The 19,128-nt window shown below is 45.3% G+C and overlaps 1 protein-coding gene across 1 annotated transcript; it reads left to right on the forward strand.

The window, feature by feature from the left end:
* The first annotated feature begins 1,898 nt into the window (after positions 1–1,898).
* LOC132765315 (zinc finger protein with KRAB and SCAN domains 8-like) lies at positions 1,899–18,953 on the forward strand. Its single transcript, XM_060759599.2, has 6 exons — positions 1,899–2,049; positions 4,532–5,054; positions 6,100–6,226; positions 8,970–9,040; positions 12,277–12,403; positions 14,707–18,953. Exons 2-6 carry the CDS (start codon positions 4,659–4,661, stop codon positions 15,549–15,551), a joined length of 1,566 nt encoding a protein of 521 aa, XP_060615582.2. The 5' UTR covers positions 1,899–2,049; positions 4,532–4,658; the 3' UTR covers positions 15,552–18,953.
* Positions 18,954–19,128: the final 175 nt, after the last annotated feature.

Here is a 19,128-nt window from a genome sequence, read left to right on the forward strand (position 1 = left end):
AAATAAGATAATGCAGATAATGAAGTCAGATAATCCAGATTGTCAAATCAATTAATCCAGATTATGAAATCAGATAATCCGGATTGTCATATCAAATAATCCAGATTGTCAAATCAGATAATCCATATTGTCAAATCAGTTAATCCAGATTGCCAAATCAGATAATCCGGATTATGAAATCAGATAATCCAGATTATCAAATCAGATAGTCCAGATTGCCAAATCAGTTAATCCAGATTGTCAAATCAGGTAATCCAGATTATCAAATCAAATAATCCAGATTGTCAAATCAAATAATTCAGATTGTCAAATCAGATAATTCAGATTGTCCAATCAGATAATCCAGATTATCTGCTTTGAACTGGAATATATGAGTCTGGATCTACACTGCCATATAAAATCCAGATTATCTGCTTTGAACTGGATTATACGGCAGTATAGATTCATATAATCCAGTTCAAAGCAGATAATGTGGATTATCTGCTTTGATAGTCTGGATTATATGGCAGTGTAGATCCAGCCTGAGGCCTCTTCTACACTGCCATATAATCCAGGTTGTTGTTGTTGATGGTTTTGTTTTTGTTTTTTTTTGTTGTTGTGTCAGGATTGACTTGAGAAACTGCAAGTCACTTCTGGTGTGAGGCCTTCAGTCCTTCCGGCACAGGGGTTTAACCCATTGCGCCACCAGGGGTTCCTATAATCCAGTCAAAGCAAACAATTCACATTATCTGGTTTAACTGGATTATATGAGTCTACACTGCCAGTCTACACTGTCTACAAACTGTCTGTCTGTCTGTTTTGTTAAAAATGTAATACAAATGTCTGGTTGCTCCTGACATGATAAATAAATAAAACACTGCCAAATAATCTGGGATAAGAAGATAACCTGGGATCAGATCCTGGGATATAGGGCAGTGCAGATACTCAGGTCCTGTCCCTAAGATATCTCACAGTAAAGGTAAAGTTTTTCCCCTTTACATTAAGTCCAGTCGTGTCCGACTCTGGGGTGTGTTGCTCATCTCCATTTCTAAGCCGAAGAGCCGGTGTTGTCTGTTGACACCTCCAAGGTCATGTGGCTGGCATGACTGTATGGAGCACCGTTACCTTCCTGCTGGAGCAGTACCTATTGATCTACTCACATTTGCATGTTTTCGAACTGCTAGGTTGGCAGAAGCTGGGGCCGACAGCGGAAGCTCAGGCTGCTCCCTGGATTCGAACCTGCGACGTTGTCTGTAGACACCTCCAAGGTCATGTGGCCAGCATGACTGCATGGAGCGCTGTTACCTTCCCACCGAAGCGGTACCTATTGATCTACTCACATATGCATGTTTCCGAACTGCTAGGTTGGCAGAAGCTGGGGCCGACAGCGGAAGCTCACACCGCTCCCCGGATTCGAACCTGCGACGTTGCCTGTAGACACCTCCAAGGTCATGTGGCCAGCATGACTGCATGGAGTGCCATTACCTTCCTACCGGAGCGGTACCTATTAATCTACTCACATTTGCATGTTTTCGGACTGCTAGGTTGGCAGAAGCTGGGGCCGACAGCGGAAGCTCACGCCGCTCCCCGGATTTGAACCTGCAATCTTTCAGTCCAAAAGCTCAGCAGCTCAGCACTTTAACCCACTGCGCCATGGGGGGGGGGGGGGGGGGGGCTCACAGTAGAAATGCAAATATTCCCAAATCTGGGGGGATGGCCTAGGAAAACCCTGAACCCCAAGCATTTCAGATCCTCAGAAGGCAGGGCCAAGGGTGGAGAGCAAGATCAGGAGGAGCGCTGTCCATCCTTTCCCTTTGATCTGCATCTCCCTGTTCCTCTTTCTTCCCTGATGTGGATACATTCTAGCCTGTGGCAGGGCATCCTTCCTTCCTTCTCTTCCTTGTGTTGCCTGCCTGCCTGTCCTGGCCCAGCGAGGGTTAAAGGCAGGGAGCTGCAGCTTCCTAGAGGCTCTCCTTCCTTCCTTCCCATTTGCCTTGCCTGCCTCCCTTCAGACCCACTCACTCCAGGCTGGGATTGATTGGAGCTTTCCCCCCATTGCAACCCCATCAGGTGAGTGGGAAGGGGTCTTTGGTGTGGATGAATGGTGCAAAAGTGGGGAGAAGGCGGGGGTCCAAGCAAGGGCAGGAAAGCAATCCCTGAACAGAGCCAGAGCCCTGGAGAATATGATGCTCTGCAAGACCCCAAAGCACTTCCTGCATATTAGGATTTTTCAGTATGGGATTCACTTTTACGCAGAGATACGGCTCTGTGGATTCAATGGGTCTAAGCATCCTATTCATCTAACTCTCCAAAATCCAGAGGATTTGGGTGGAAAGGCACATTGCATTTTCTCCCAGGATGGGGATAGTATCTGCCGTTGGCCTATCTAGATCACATCTTCCAAGATTTCGGGAATGGCAGGCCCTTGGTGCCCATTGCGGTTTGGTGAAGTCCCATCCAAATACGGAGGAATTCGATTTGGTTCCAAAGGTGCAAAGCGGTGGAGATGGGATTCGGGATTTGGGGGAAAACCCAAGACATTCCCAAACTTGTTTGGCATCAACGCAGTGGGTCAATAGGAGGTTCTCATGGCTGGAATCACTGGGTTGCTGTGAGTTTTCCGGGCGGTATGGCCATGTTCAAGAAGCATTCTCTCCTGACGTTTCGCCCACATCTATGGCAGGCATCCTCAGAGGTTAAAGCAATTTGTTGTTCATTCGTTCAGTCGTCTCCAACTCTTTGTGACCTCATGGACCAGCCCTGTTGGCCGTCACCACCCCCAGCTCCTTCAAGGTCAGTCCAGTCACTCCAAGGATGCCATCCATCCATCTTGCCCTTGGTCGGCCCCTCTTCCTTTTACCTTCCACTTTCCCCAGCATCATTGTCTTCTCTAGGCTTTGCTGTCTCCTCATGATGTGGCCAAAGGACTTCAGCTTTGTCTCTAGTCTCCTTCCCTCCAATGAGCAGCCGGGCTTTATTTCCTGGAGGATGGACTGGTTGGATCTTCTCGCAGTCCAAGGCACTCTCAGCACTTTCCTCCAACACCACAGCTCAAAAGCATCTCTCTTCCTTCGCTCAGCCTTCCCGAAGGTCCAGCTCTCACATCCGTAGGTGACTACAGGGAAGACCATGGCTTTGACTAGGCAATGGATCTTGGTTGCCAGTGTGATGTCTCTTCTCTTTACTATTTTATCGAGACTGGACATTGCTCTCCTCCCAAGAAGGAAGCGTCTTCTGATTTCCTGGCCACAGTCTGCATCTGCACTCATCTTTGCACCTAGAAATACAAAATCTGTCACGGCCTCCACGGTTTCTCCCTCTATTTCCCAGTTGTCAATAATTCTTGTTGCCATAATCTTGGTTTTTTTGACGTTTAGCTGCAACCCGGCTTTTGCGCTTTCTTCTTTCACCTTGATTAGAAGGCTCCTCAGCTCCTCCTCGCTTTCGGCCATCAGAGTGGTGTCATCTGCATATCTGAGGTTGTTAATGTTTCTTCCAGCAATTTTCACCCCAGCTTTGCATTCCTCAAGCCCCGCACATCCTCGCATGATGTGTTCTGCATACAAGTTAAAGAGGTTGGGTGAGAGTATGCAGCCTTGCCGGACGCCTTTCCCAATCTTGAACCAGTCTGTTGTTCCGTGGTCAGTTCTGACTGTTGCCACTTGGTCCTTGTACAGATTCCTCAGGAGAGAGGGAAGGGGGCTTGGGATGCCCATCCCACCAAGAACTTTAAAGTATTAAAGCAATACTTTAACTAAAAAATAAAACAAAAACACAGGGATCACTGTTCCCTCTTTCATAGGTTTTTTGAAGTAAAATAATATGGTTGCACTATTTACAAAAAAAAAAAAAAAGGTTTCCATAACACAAAGAAACAAATACATAGTATCTTGACTCACAACAGCCTTCAAACTGGAGCCTTCTCACACAAAGCTTCTCTCACACTGAGGTCTACCTCACACTCTTATCTTTGGCCCAGTGACTCTCACAGGCTTCAGCCTACTCACCCTTTCAGTGTTTGACTCACAATTTTTTAATCAAAAATATCTAGTAATTTTTTAATATTTTTGACTGATCCACCCTTCATTAGCTGGAAGCGGGTAATGATGGAAATCTGACGTAACAATATTGGACAGCGTAAATCGGGCATCGACAAACTTGGGCCCGTCTTCCAGGTGTTTTGGACTCCAACTCCCACAATTCCTAACAGCCTCAGGCCCCTTCCTTTTCCCCCTCAGCTGCAAAGGGCCTGAGGCTGTTAGGAATTGTGGGAGTTGGAGTCCAAAACAGGCCCAAGTTTGCCCATGCCTGAATTAAAACATCTTCCTCAATTTGGTTGAGTCCTATCAGGAGTTTGATCCGTTCAAACAGTTTGTAAACATTGTGTAGAGACCAAGGTTCAAATCCCCACCAGCAATGAAGTGGTATCAATCTCCATTACTTTGCCGGTGTAAATGCACTCTCGGTCTGTAATTTCTTTTCTTGTCATCTTGTTTTCTGCTTCCTACAGGCAGAACTATCTCTGAGTAAAATACTATCTCTTTTTCTCAAGGGTGCAATAGTTCCCGCATCGCAATACCCCGCTTGCTTGGTGGGAGTCCTCCCAAAGTCTCCGTCCAAGTGCAAGCCTCCATTCAAGAAAGGCGGTGTCTGAAGTCGACTTAGAGACTGGGTCAGAAATGGAAGGCTTGCACACAGTTGACTCTGATGTGATCAAGATTGAGATCAGTGATGAAATCTGGGATAAGATGGCACCCCAGAGCCAGAGTGAGGACAGCCTGGGCTCCGATGCCTGCTGTCGGCGCTTCCGGCACTTCCGGTATCATGACGCCAAGGGACCCCGAGAGGTTTGCAGCCAGCTCCACGCTCTCTGCCGACTGTGGCTGAAACCGGATCAACACACCAAGACGCAGATCCTGGACCTGGTGATCCTGGAGCAGTTCCTGACCATCCTTCCCCTGGAGATGGAGCGCTGGGTGAGGGAATGTGGGCCGGAGACCAGTTCCCAGGCCGTGGCCTTGGCTGAAGGCTTCCTCCTGAGCCAGACGGAGGAGAAGAAGCAGAAAAAGCAGCAGGTGAGAATGGATTTTTCGTAAAATTTCAAAGTTGCTGAAAATAATTCCAAGTACAGTAGAATCTCGCTTATCCGACATAAACAGACTGGCAGAATGTCATATAAATGAAAATGTCACGTAATATGGAATCTCCTACTGTTACCCGTCCAATGTGGGGCACTAGACTCATAGAATACTAACAACAAGGACTCAAAGGTTATGCCGTTGCACCTGGAGGCTATAACTCTTAGTGGAGTCCCCAGATGTTTTTGGCCTTCAACTCCCAGAAATCTTAATAGCTGGTAAACTGGCTGGGATTTCTGGGAGTTGTAAGTCAAAAACATCTGGGGACCCCAGGTTGAGAACCACTTGAGTAGCTGCAAAGTTAATCAGTGAGGGTATCTGCATACAGGTAGGCCAGGCAAGAGAGGACAGGCTACTGCTAAGGTGGGTAGTAAGCTAGGCTTAACAGTCAGGTGCTCAATCTGACTCGGGCTTCAAACTTACCACCTTCCTGTTGGCAGTGATCTGTTGCAGCTGGTGATTAACCAGTTGTGCTGCAGCCTGGCTTCTTTGCATGCTTTTTTGCATGTCCCTTCTATTATTATTATTATTATTATTATTATTATTATTATTATTACTTTATTTCTACCCCGCTAGCATCTCCCGCAGGATTCGATGCGGCTCACAATTCGATGCGGCTCTGTTCCACATTATCATCCGCTTAACACTTTAGTAAGTGTGTGACCACATGTCCATTAGAACTGTATTTTCCAACCAGTTTTGCACAATGGAGTTACAGTCAATGCATTCCTATCTAACAGTGCTTCATCTATCTATGTTTTTAAACTGAGGTTGGATAGGCATTTGTCGAGTGGGCTTCAGCTGTGCCTTACCGCCTGCCCAAAGAGAGTTGGATGGATGGTCTTCTAATTCTATTTTCTTTCCTAAGTAGCCAGTCTAAAATGTGCTTCACTCAGGATCACATCTATTTCATTCAAGGAGGTATCTTTGTCCTGTTCCTTTTCCAATCCCTCGGTGTTTATACACGTTCCTTTTGGGGCAGATGCTGTTTGGAGGGGTGCCCAATGATTTTCCCGAGATCAAGTTCCTGCATTCCCCATTTGACATCAACTGTCGGCTGTCACCCTGCTGGAGCCTGAAGCAGGATATGGAAAGGTTCACCTCACTAGGTAAGGAGTCATAAGATCTATTCCAATCGAGCTTTGGAACGGACTTAAATTAAGTGGGCTGCATTTATGTTCCTCTGCTCCAGGCACGGGCCAACTTCGGCCCTCCCTCCAGCTGTTTTGGTGGGCTGTTAGGAATTGTGGGAGTTGAAGTTCGAAACACCTGGAGGGCCAAAGTTCCCGCTCGGCATGGTTTCCTCTGGTTTAAAAAGTTCAAAGTATCTATTTTCCGTAATCCTTAGAAGCCTTCATTCTGGCTGGATAACTAAATTAAAAACAATTGAACATAATGTATGAGGAGTACAGAAAACAGCTCCTTAAAAGCCTCTTCTTCTGCTGCCACTCTGTTGCTCAAAGTCTCCATAAATAAATAGTGCATTTCCCTTCCAGAAGAATGACGACAGGAAGTGAACTCAGAGCGTCCGGCAGGAAAAGGAGAAGAGAATTGACCACAAACTTCCATTCACCACACCCCAAATTTCTATTCATTCTTCCCCCAATTGTTATTACTTGCTGTGAGGACAGATTTGTCACATAAGGACGTATCTAGACTGAAGAATTATATATAACAATTTGACACAACTTTGTTGTGGAATGAAAATCACACGTAGTTCAAGTCTTTACCAATCTACACACTGTCTTGCTAGAGAAAAGATATGCCACACAGATGTTCAGCCTCTCAGGCGTGGCCCAACTAATCAGAAAATATTCTAACTTGTCTTGGCAAGCTCCTGCACAGAAAAGCTAAACATGTAACTGTTGACAAAACTCCCAGGCTCAGCTAAACCTCTCAGGCGTGACCCAACCAATCAGCTTGGTGCTTTGCATTTTTCAGTTAACAGTAAATAATAAGTTGTTTACTCTTTGTTATGCAGAGCAAGATATATACAGTCATGTGAACAGTTGCATTGACTCACACAATGTCCACAGAGAGAGATTCAAATGTTCCTTGAGTGTCCATGTGAAAGATCTCTTTCCAGCAGCCCAGAAGCAGAAAATATACAAACTTGTCTTGGCAAGCTCCTGCACAGAAAACCTAAACAAGTAACTGTTGCCAAAACTCCCAGGCTCAGCTAGCCTCTCAGGCATGACCTAACCAATCAGAAAATATTCTAACTTGTCTTGGCAAGCTCCTGCACAGAAAAGCTAAACATGTAACTGTTGCCAAGACTCCCAGGCTCAGCTAGGCTCTCAGTTGTGGCCCAACCAATCAGAAAATATTCTAACTTGTCTTGGCAAGCTCCTGCACAGAAAAGCTAAACATGTAACTGTTGCCAAAACTCCCAGGCTCAGCTAGCCTCTCGGGCATGGCCTAACCAATCAGAAAATATTCTAACTTGTCTTGGCAAGCTCCTGCACAGAAAACCTAAACATGTAACTGTTGCCAAAACTCCAGGCTCAGCTAGCTTCTCAAGTGTGGCCCAACCAATCAGAAAATATTCTAACTTGTCTTGGCAAGCTCCTGCACAGAAATCTAAACATGTAACTGTTGCCAAAACTCCAGGCTCAGCTAGCCTCTTGGTTGTGGCCCAACCAATCAGAAAATATTTTAACTTGTCTTGGCAAGCTCCTGCACAGAAAACCTAAACATGTAACTGTTGCCAAGACTCCCAGGCTCAGCTAGCCTCTCGGGCGTGGCCCAACCAATCAGAAAATATTCTAACTTGTCTTGGCAAGCTCCTGCACAGAAAACCTAAACATGTAACTGTTGCCAAAACTCCCAGGCTCAGCTAGCCTCTCGGGCGTGGCCCAACCAATCAGAAAATATTCTAACTTGTCTTGGCAAGCTCCTGCACAGAAAACCTAAACATGTAACTGTTGCCAAAACTCCCAGGCTCAGCTAGCCTCTCGGGCATGGCCTAACCAATCAGAAAATATTCTAACTTGTCTTGGCAAGCTCCTGCACAGAAAACCTAAACAAGTAACTGTTGCCAAAACTCCCAGGCTCAGCTAGCTTCTCAAGTGTGGCCCAACCAATCAGAAAATATTCTAACTTGTCTTGGCAAGCTCCTGCACAGAAAACCTAAGCATGTAACTGTTGCCAAAACTCCCAGGCTCAGCTAGCCTCTTGGACGTGGCTCAGCCAATCAGCTTGGTGCTTTGCATTTTAACACACTCACCAACTGATTTTTTCATGTTCCAATGAACTCTTCAGACATTTCTCTCTATAAAAGCCAAAGGCCCCTTCCACACAGATGAATACAATCCTAGGTAATTGCTAGGTTCTCCAGTATATCTCTGTGGCCAATTTCTGTCATAGAAGTTGACCACAGAGTCACATGTAGAGGTTTCCTGCCACAACATTGTGATCAAACTCATGGATAATCAAATCCACAAAAGTAGAACCCCCCCCCCCCGGTGGTGCAGCAGGTTAAACCGCTGAGTTGCTGAACTTGCTGACTGAAAGGTTGATAGTTCGAATCCAGGGAGCAGGGTGAGCTCCCACTGTTAACCCCAGCTTCTGCCAACCTAGCAGTTCGAAAACATGCAAATGTGAGTAGGTCAATAGGTACCGCTCCATCGGGAAGGTAACGGCGCTCCATGCAGTCATGCCGGCCGCATGACCTTGGAGGTGTCTATGGACAACGCCGGCTCTTCGGCTTAGAACTGGAGGGGAACATCACCCCCCAGAGTCAGACTCAACTAGACTTAATGTCAAGGGGAAACCTTTACCTTTTTAGAACCTGCAAATGTGAAGGGCTGACTTCATATAAAGAGAATCAAGCCCCTTTCCCTTTGCTCACAGGTGGGGAGATGACCTCAGTGGCCCATTCACTTCACGATGGAGTTGAAACGGCTTTCATGCAACTCGATCAGGTAGGGAAGTGAATCGGTCAGAAGAACAGGTAAGATCGTGTCTCTGGGTATTTCTCTGGGCCCATCCCTTTCCATTGGGAGTGTATTGTTGTCTTTGTGAATTGGAAGCTGAAAGGGGTCAATGTCATTAAATACAGCAATATGAGAAAATCCTTATATTTGTGGGGCCAGGACTTGTGGTTTCGCTCTGACAAATAAATCCTCTCTAGGGATTTTCTAGGCCTGACTGTATAATATGCTTCATCCGAAGTATTAGGCTTCAGGATTATCAGTATTCAGTATTATATAAGCAATATATTCATTTCCAAGCAAATCCGGCTTGTGAGTGATCATTTAATATTGCTATATAAAACCTTTGTGTTGTTGTTGTTCAGTCATCTCCGACTCTTCGTGACCTCATGGACCAGCCCACGCCAGAGCTCCCTGTCGGCCGTCACCACCCCCAGCTCCTTCAAGGTCAGTCCAGTCACTTCAAGGATGCCATCCATCCATCTTGCCCTTGGTCAGCCCCTCTTCCTTTTGCCTTCCACTTTCCCCAGCATCATTGTCTTCTCTAAGCTTTGCTGTCTCCTCATGATGTGGCCAAAGGACTTCAACTTTGTCTCTAGTCTCCTTCCCTCCAGTGAGCAGTCGGGCTTTATTTCCTGGAGGATGGACTGGTTGGATCTTCTCGCAGTCCAAGGCACTCTCAGAACTTTCCTCCAGCACCACAGTTCAAAAGCATCTCTCTTCCTTCGCTCAGCCTTCCCTAAGGTCCAGCTCTCACATCCGTAGGTTACTACAGGGAAGACCATGGCTTTGACTATGCGGATCTTTGTTGCCAGTGTGATGTCTCTGTTGTTGTTGTTCATTCGTTCAGTCGTCTCCGACTCTTCGTGACCTCATGGACCAGCCCACGCCAGAGCTCCCTGTCGGCCGTTACCACCCCCAGCTCCCTCAAGGTCAGTCCAGTCACTTCAAGGATGCCATCCATCCATCTTGCCCTTGGTCGGCCCCTCTTCCTTTTGCCTTCCACTTTCCCCAGCATAATTGTCTTCTCTAGGCTTTCCTGTCTCCTCATGATGTGGTCAAAGTACTTCAACTTTGTCTCTAGTATCTTTCCCTCCAGTGAGCAGTCAGGCTTTATTTCCTGGAGGATGGACTGGTTGGATCTTCTCGCTACTCTTTACTATTTTATCGAGACTGGACATTGCTCTCCTCCCAAGAAGGAAGCGTCTTCTGATTTCCTGGTCACAGTCTGCATCTGCAGTAATCTTTGCACCTAGAAATACAAAGTCTGTCACAATATAAAACCTACAGTCTTACATTAAGACCCTACTGACTTTTCCCCACCACCACTTCCTTTTATACACCTTTCCTGCCCATCTCCCCCCCCCCCCCCTCTTCTCAGTTTCCTTATTAGAGCTTGTTGCTTCCCAAATTCCAATACAAGGTTTCCAGCGTCCTCTGCTGGCTTCAAAATGTCACAGAGAGAAAACTGAGGCAGCCAGGATGATTCAGTCAGAATGCCACGGAGGGAATTTGTGATGTCTTCAGGCTGTCAGAAATTGACTCCTGACACCTGTGTTTTCAGGCATTATTTATTTACTTATTTATACTACTTATATTCCGCCCTTCTCACCCCAAAAGGGACTCAGAGCAGATCACAGAACACATATACGGCAAACATTAATGCCGGTATACATTGACAAGACAGACAGCTGTACGTAGATAGAGGTATATATATAGGTTTTCTCATATTCGGCATATTGGAGGCTTGTGCTTGTTTCTAGCCACAAGGGAGTGCTGTCGCTCCATCTTCCTTGCGGAAGAGCTTCGTTCAAAACTTCCTCCTTGATTGAATTGCCGGTATTTTTGTGGCATTTCCTAAATACCTTCCTGCTTTAAAGCGGAACCTATTTATTGTGGTAGGATGAAAATCACACATCACGTTTTACCAGTCCACACACTCTTGCCAGAGAAAGAAAATATGCCACACAGTTCAGTAAAAAACCAAAAATTTTACTTGTTGTAATGCAGAGCGACATATATACAATCATGAGAATAGTTGCGTTGACTCACACAATGTCTTTTGAGAGAGATTCAAATGGTATCTCACCCCAGGGGTGAGAAAGGAGATATATAAATACAGTAAGTAACTAAGTATTTAGGTGTCCATGTGGGGGATCGTCTTCCTGCACCTCATGAAGCTAGAACGGTCTCTCTCTGTAAGCTCCTGCACATGTAAAACCTAAACATGTAACTGTTGCCAAAACTCCCAGGCTCAGCTAGCTCATTTGGCAATGGGACGATGGGACATACTGCCTTGGAGTCTGGTGGAGTCTCCTTCTCTGGAGGTTTTCAAGCAGAAGTTGAATGGCTATCTGTCAGGAGTGCTCTGATGTTGTATTTCTGATTGGCAGGGGGTTGGATTGGCTGGCCCTTGGGGTATCTTCTAGCTCTGTGATTTTGTGATTCTAATTACCAAACAGTAATATAAATAATCATCAAACACATACAAGACAAACTCCAGAATTTTATTTGCTGTAATTGATAGATGGGCAACATGGAGAAAGGAAGAAAAAAAACCATGGAAGAAATCCGCAATATATGATCATGGTTGCAAGATTACTCTATGCACAAAAATGGAAAGCTCTTGAAGAAGCATTACATTGCAGAGATGGATACAGGCAGAAGCTAGGGCTGGCAGCGGGAGCTCACCCTGACCCATGGCTTTGAATTGCCAACCTTACGGTTAGCAGTATTTTCTGCAGCTGGCGGTTCAAACTGCTATGTCACCGCACAGCGGGAACAAACTTACAAAATCGATATTGTTTGCAACTGAGAGACTGCCTGTATATGAAGATACAGGTATTCCCAAATCTGTATACTCTTGGTCCTCCATATAAAGCAAGTTTCACTTTGATTATTTGTGGTTTTGATTCATATGTTCTCTTAAGGAATTGCTCACTCCTCCAGTGCAATGCCAAGTCGTGGAGGAGGACATAGAAACTCTCCAGGTGCTTGTATGTCATCTAGATCATGCAAGATGTTCTGGAGGACCTAGACCAGGCCTGGGCCAACTTGGACCTTCCAGGTGTTTTGGACTTCAACTCCCACAATTCCTAACAGCCGGTAGGCTGTTAGGAATTGTGGGAGTTGAAGTCCAAAACACCTGGAAGGCCCAAGTTGGCCCAGGCCTGACCTAGACTAGAGATTCATGACTTGACTTCCCAATGATTCCCTCCTTCTTCCAGGGTCTGTTAACCTTTGAGGACGTGGCTGTGTATTTTGATGAGGAGGATTTGGTGCTGTTGGATCCGGACCAAAGGGCCCTCCATCGAGCAGTCATGGAGGAGAACTTCTGGAATGTGGTCTCCCTGGGTAAGCCCTGCCATTTTTCCCCTCTTGGTTGAGTGTTCATGGCACACTTGTGTGTATTATAGGCTACAATGGGTATTATAATCTTTGTCATGCTACTGAGATCTGCGTGAAGCACCTAAACTAATTATTTATACATTAATTAACCAGACAATCAATTAGTTAATTATTTTGACCACACCTTTCCCCCAAATTGGGACTCCAGGAGGCTTCCAAATTAAGATGATTACAACATACCTAAAAACATGCTGCAAGTCACTTCTGCTTCCATCTAAAACACAGACGTGTGCTTTCCATCTTAAGAACAGACAAGCTTCCCGAGCTCCGAGGATGACCTGGGAAGGAATCCCACTGGAGCATTGCAGCACGTCCAAATAGCCAGGAGTCACTCTGGATCGTGATCTGACTTACAAGAAGCACTGCTTGGATATCAAGCAAAAAGTGGGTGCTAGAAACAATATTGTATGAAAGTTGACTAGCACAACCTGGGGATCACAACTAGACACAGTGAAGGCATCTGCTCTTGTGCTTTGCTACTCTGCTGCTGGAATATATCTCACCACGTGTGGAATTCGTTTCACCACGTTAAAACAGTGGATGTGGCTCCTAATGAGACATGCTGCATTATAACAGGATATCTATGTCCTACACTGCTGGAGAAATTACACTGGTTAGCTCAGTGTTTCTCAACCTTCCTAATGCTGCGAACCATTAAATTATTTTTGTTGCTACTTCACAGCTGTAATTTTGCTACTGTTACGAATTATCATATAAATATCTGATATGCAGGATGTATTTGATACAAATACGTGATATGCCCAAATATGAATAGTGGTGGGGTTTGGGTGGGGATAATTGATTTGGGAGTTGTAGTTGCTGGGATTTATAGTTTACTTACAATCAAAGAGCATTCTGACCTCCACCAATGAGGGAATTGAACCAAACTTGGCACACAGGACTCCCATGACCAACAGAAAATACTGGAAGGGTTTGGTGGGCATTGACCTTGAGTTTGGGAGTTGTAGTTCACCTACATCACCTACATCACCTACATCCAGAGAGCACTGTGGACTCAAGCAATGATGTCTTGTATGTGTTTGATGATTATTTATATTACTGTTTGGTAATTAGAATCACAGAATCACAGAGCTAGAAGATGTTGTTGTTCATTCGTTCAGTCGTCTCTGACTCTTCGTGACCTCATGGACCAGCCCACGCCAGAGCTCCCTGTCGGCCGTCACCACCCCCAGCTCCTTCAAGGTCAGTCCAGTCACTTCAAGGATGCCATCCATCCATCTTGCCCTTGGTCGGCCCCCTCTTCCTTTTGCCTTCCACTTTCCCCAGCATAATTGTCTTCTCTAGAGCTAGAAGATACCCCAAGCCAATCCAACCCCCTGCCATTCAGAAATGCAACATCAGAGCACTCCTGACAGATAGCCATTCAACTTCTGCTTGAAAACCTCCAGAGAAGGAGACTCCACCAGACTCCAAGGCAGTATGTCCCATTGCCAAACAGTTCTTACTGTCAGAAAGAGCTTCCTAACGTTTAGGTGGAATCTCTACTATAGTTTGACTCCATTGCTCCGTGTCCTGCTCTCCAGAGCAGCAGAAAACAAGCTTACCTCCTCCTCCATGTATATCCTTTCTGCTTCCCCACATAGTCTCTTAACACACTGTATTGTCGAAGGCTTTCATGGCCGGGATCACTGGGTTGTTGTAGGTTTTTCCGGGCTATATGGCCATGTTCTGGAGGCAATTTTTCTCCTGACATTTCGCCTGCATCTATGGCAAGCATCCTCAGAGGTAGTGAGGTCTGTTGGAAGTAGGAAAAATGGGTTTATATATCTGTGGAATGGCCAGGGTAATGTTTCAGCTGATCACCTTGATTTGCATTCAATGGCCTGGAAGCGCCTGGGGGGAATCTCTTGTTGAGAGTGATTTTATGTGCCTGTTTGTTTCCCCTCTGTTGTTTTGCTGTTGTAATTTTTGAGTTTTTTAATACTGGTAGCCAGATTTTGTTCATCTTCATGGTTTCCTCCTTTCTGTTGAAATTGTCCACATGCTTGTGGGTTTCAATGGCTTCTCTGTGTCGTCTGACATGGTGGTTGTGAGAGTGGTCCAGCATTTCTGTGTTCTCAAATAATATGCTGTGTCCAGGTTGGTTCATCAGGTGCTCTGCTATGGCTGACTTCTCTGGTTGGAGTAGTTTGCAGTGCTTTTCATGTTCCTTGATGCGTGTCTGGGCGCTGCGAGTGGTGGTCCCTTAACACCAAACACACTTTTAACACACTCTTTTATTTCCACAGGCACCGAAATCCTGAGGACCACAAAAGAGATGGAAAATGAGTCAGAAATCCACGGGATGGTGTTGGAAAGAGCCCGATGCAGAGGGACCAAAGAGCGGAGGAGGAAAACGGAAGTAAAGCAGAAGCGAAGGAAGAAACCTGTGTTTTGTCCGGAGGGCGGCTACCAGGAGATCTCAATCCATGACCGAATGGACAAAGGAAAGAAAAGGTACAAGTGCCCGCTGTGCGCGAAGGGCTTCAGCTCCAAATCCACGCTGAATCTCCACTGGAGGATCCACACCGGGGAGAAGCTCTTCCAGTGCTTGGAGTGTGGAAAGAGCTTCAGCTGCAACTCCAGCCTGAAGACCCACAAGCGAACCCACACCGGGGAGAAGCCTTTCAAGTGCCCTCTGTGTGGGAAGGACTTCAGCCAGAGCATCAACCTCACTTGCCACCTGAGGATCCACACAGGAGAGAAACCCTTCAAGTGCTTCGAGTGCGGGAAGCGCTTCAATAAGAAGGGGGACCTCAGCAGGCATCAGAGGATCCACACCGGGGAGAAGCCCTACTCGTGCCTGGACTGCGGCATGAGTTTCCGCCACAAGGAGAGCCTCAAGAACCACCAGAGACTCCACACGGGGGAGCAGCCCTACAAATGCTTGGAGTGTGGGAAGAACTACTCTAGCGCCACGAGTTTAACGAAGCACCAAAGGATCCACACCGGAGAAAAGCCGTACAGATGCTCAGAGTGCGGAAAGAGCTTCCAGGCAAACGGGGACCTCACGAGACACCAGAGAGTCCATGTTGGGGAGAAGCCCTATAGATGCCTGGAGTGTGGCAAGACCTGCAGTCAAAGTGAAGTCTAACCTTTCCATTGGAGTATCTGCACCAGGGGTGTCAAACCTGTTGCACAGCAGTGAATATTAGCCAACATCACATTCAAAAGACACACAGGCAAGAGGAAAAAATGAACAGAAAAACTCTTATTAGCAGAGGCAAAACATAAACTGGCAGTGTTGCATACAAAATAAACTGTACAACAATCGTCCTTGTAAGTAACACAAAATAAGGCTTCTTCATCTTCAATCAAATGAGAGAGCAAAACATAAACCTTGAGTAAATACCTATTCCACCATAGCCTCCTTCAGAGCAACGTATTACTTCTCCAAACTGCTCCCAAAGCTCTCCAAACTGTATTCTAAAAACCATACAGTTATATCCCACCGGATGTGGCCCAAACATGCTGGCTGACCTACATTACCAGCTGCACGTCATAATTTCTTTAACACACACACTTGATCCTGCTGTGACTTACAGTAATAAAACCCATTTCTAGTGAGGCCACATCTGCATCATGGTTGCCTTCAAAGGGCCACTGACTCCATTGACGGAGAATCCGTGGATACAAGAGGGCCAACTATAATATTTTTACATAGTGGTCACTGCTCTGCAAAACATAAACCTTGAGTAAATAGCTATTCCACCATAGCCTTCTTCAGAGCAGCGTATTCCTTCTCCAAACTGCTCCCAAAGCTCTCCAAACTGTATTCTAAAATCCATACAGTTATACCGCACCAGGTGTGGCCCAAACATGCTGGCTGACCTACATTACCAGCTTCACATAATAATTAACATCATAAGGTTTTTCTTTTAACACACACACTTGATCCTGCTGTGACTTACTGTAACAAAACCCATTTCTAGTGAGGCCACATCTGCATCATGGTTGCCTTCAAAGGGCCACTGACTCCATTGACAGAGAATCTGTGGATACAAGAGGGCCAACTATAATATTTTTACATAGTAGTCACTGCTCTTAAGTTCTTACCCAGTTTGGTTACCCAGATGTTGTTGAATGATAGCTCTCATCACTTTTAATTATCTGCCATGCAGGCTGGGAATGGTAGGAAGTGCAATCCAACAGCACTTGTGGATCTGAGGTTGGGGAATGGTTGAAGGACAGTTTGAAGTCCAACATCACATCCATAAGTGTAGTATCTAAATTCAGACCACACTCTCCTGACTCAACAGACCAAACAGCAGTCTTCTATTTTCCATCAGGTCTAGTCATGATATCCAATGATGAAGAATACAGGAACTATAGCCCAGCATCTGAAGGGTCGCATAAAATGACATGATGGATCGAATTTGGCCTGCAGAATGTGATCTAGGTAAAGGTAAAGGTTTTCCCCTGACATTAAGTCCAGTCGTGTCCAACTCTGGGGATTGGTGCTCATCTCCATTTCTAAGCCGAAGAGCCGGTGTTGTCCTTAGACACATCCAAGGTCATGTGGTCGGCATGAGTGCATGGAGTGCCATTACCTTCCTGCCAGAGTGGTACCTATTGATCTACTTACATTTGCATGTTTTCTAACTAGGTTGGCAGAAGCTGGGGCTTACAGCAGGAGCTTATGCTGCTCCCCGGATTTGAACCTGCGAGCTCTCGATCAGCAAGTTCAGCAGCTCAGCAGTTTAACCCACTGCGCCACTGGAGGCTCCATAGAAGGTGATCTACAGATATCAATTATGCCTTTGTCTAGAAGTATACAAAGAAGTACAATCCACCTTCTACATTTATTGAGGTTAGGGAGAGGGGCCCCCACGAAAGTGGGAAAAGCACATTAAATTGCTGTTTTCTTAACATTTCTAGCAATCTCTGTATCTCATAGAGTAACTCTGTGGTCACATTCTAATGGATGTTAACCATAGAATTGTGCCAGATGGCCTAGAGATTTTGTGAGAAGCATTCTTTCTAGGAATCTTTAGATCAGCAGTTTCCAACCTTTTATTTGACCAGGGACCACTCTCCAATATGAGTACCAAAAGGGTTACGAATCAGTTTTTGATCAACTTTAGATTTGGTTTGGTAATTTGGGGTTATGATTCAGAAAATTGAATTGGATAGACCACATAAGCTCATTCAGAAAATTACATTGGATAGACCACACCAGCTGATTCAGAAAATTGCATTGGATAGACTACATCAGCTGATTCAGAAAATTGCATTGGATAGACCACATCAGCTGATTCAGAACATTACATTGGATAGACCACATCAGCTGATTCAGAAAATTGCATTGGATAGACCACATCAGCTGATTCAGAAAACTGCATTGGAGAGACCACATCAGGTGATCCAGAAAATGGCATTGGATAGATCACATCAGTTGATTCAGAAAGTTGCATTGGATAGATCACATCAGTCGATTCAGAAAGTTGCACTGGATGAACCACATCAGCTGATTCAGAAAATTACATTGGATAGACCACATCAGCTGGTTCAGAAAATTGCATTGGATAGACCACATCAGCTAATTCAGAAAATTGCATTGGATGAACCACATCAGCTGATTCAGAAAATTGCATTGGATAGGCCACAGCTGATTCAGAAAATTGCATTGGATAAACCACATCAGCTGATTCAGAAAATTGCATTGGATAAACCATATCAACTAATTCAGAAAATTGCATAGGATAGATCACATCAGCTGATTCAGAAAATTGCATAGGATAGACCACATCAGCTGATTCACAAAACTGCATTGGATAGACGACATCAGCTGATTCAGAAAATTGCATTGGATAGACCACATCAGCTGGTTCAAAAAATTGCATAGGATAGACCACATCAGCTCTAGTTTCTGATACAGAACATAGGCCACCCAGTAATCACCATCTGCTCACTCACAGAAAATCATATTTAATAATCTAGAGTTGATGTGGTAGTAAGAGTCTTTCCTGGGTAGTCAGCCTCTCTCCTCCCGACATCCCTGTTGCCTTGGCACAGTAAGAGGGTTTCTTGAGACCAGTTGCTCTCGTTACCACGTGGTTTCGAGACAACGGTGTAGTAATGGTGAGTAATGGTGAGGACCACTGGTGGTCCACGGAGTACAGGTTGGGAACCACTGCTTTAGAGCCTCTTGCACATCTCTGTCATCAGTGTCTTCTGCATTTGACCAGATAGTTGCAACAGAGGACTACAGATTCCTATTAACCAAATCCGTGAATAATCAAATCCACAAAAGCGAAATCCACAGATGTGGAGGGTCAACTCCATATGTGAAAACTCTTTCAAAGACTCTTTTTATTTCCAGCCCAGAATCTTGAAGAGTAAAACATTGCAATTTTTGGATATTAAGGCAACAATTGATATTGCAATAGCTTCAGCTAGTGGTGAATGTGTGTCTCGAACCAACGCCTTTTGTACGCTATGCAGCACTTACAGTTGTGTTATTTATTATTAAAGTATTGTATCTTCCAACTCAAAAGACCTACTCTCCATTTGTTCTCATAAATTATGCATTAATAATATACTTAGGCAAAGGTAAAGGTTGTCCCCTAACATTAAGTCCAGTCGCGTCCGACGCCTGGGTTATTTGAGAAAGGAATTGTGTATCAAGGTTGGTCTTTATCAATTATTTATATGGCTTGCAGTGGTCTCAG

This window comes from Anolis sagrei, chromosome 2 (genome assembly GCF_037176765.1).
Source record: "Anolis sagrei isolate rAnoSag1 chromosome 2, rAnoSag1.mat, whole genome shotgun sequence".
In the NCBI taxonomy this organism is placed as follows: domain Eukaryota; kingdom Metazoa; phylum Chordata; class Lepidosauria; order Squamata; family Dactyloidae; genus Anolis; species Anolis sagrei.

What these genes read in the sequence shown, in the direction of transcription:
- LOC132765315 (XM_060759599.2), top strand. Translation starts at nt 4,659, where the DNA reads ATGGAAGGCTTGCACACAGTTGACTCTGATGTGATCAAGATTGAGATC. An exon ending in AGAAGCAGAAAAAGCAGCAG is followed by an intron (nt 5,055 to 6,099) that starts GTGAGAATGGAT and finishes CTTTTGGGGCAG; the next exon opens with ATGCTGTTTGGAGGGGTGCC. An exon ending in CTGGAATGTGGTCTCCCTGG is followed by an intron (nt 12,404 to 14,706) that starts GTAAGCCCTGCC and finishes TTATTTCCACAG; the next exon opens with GCACCGAAATCCTGAGGACC.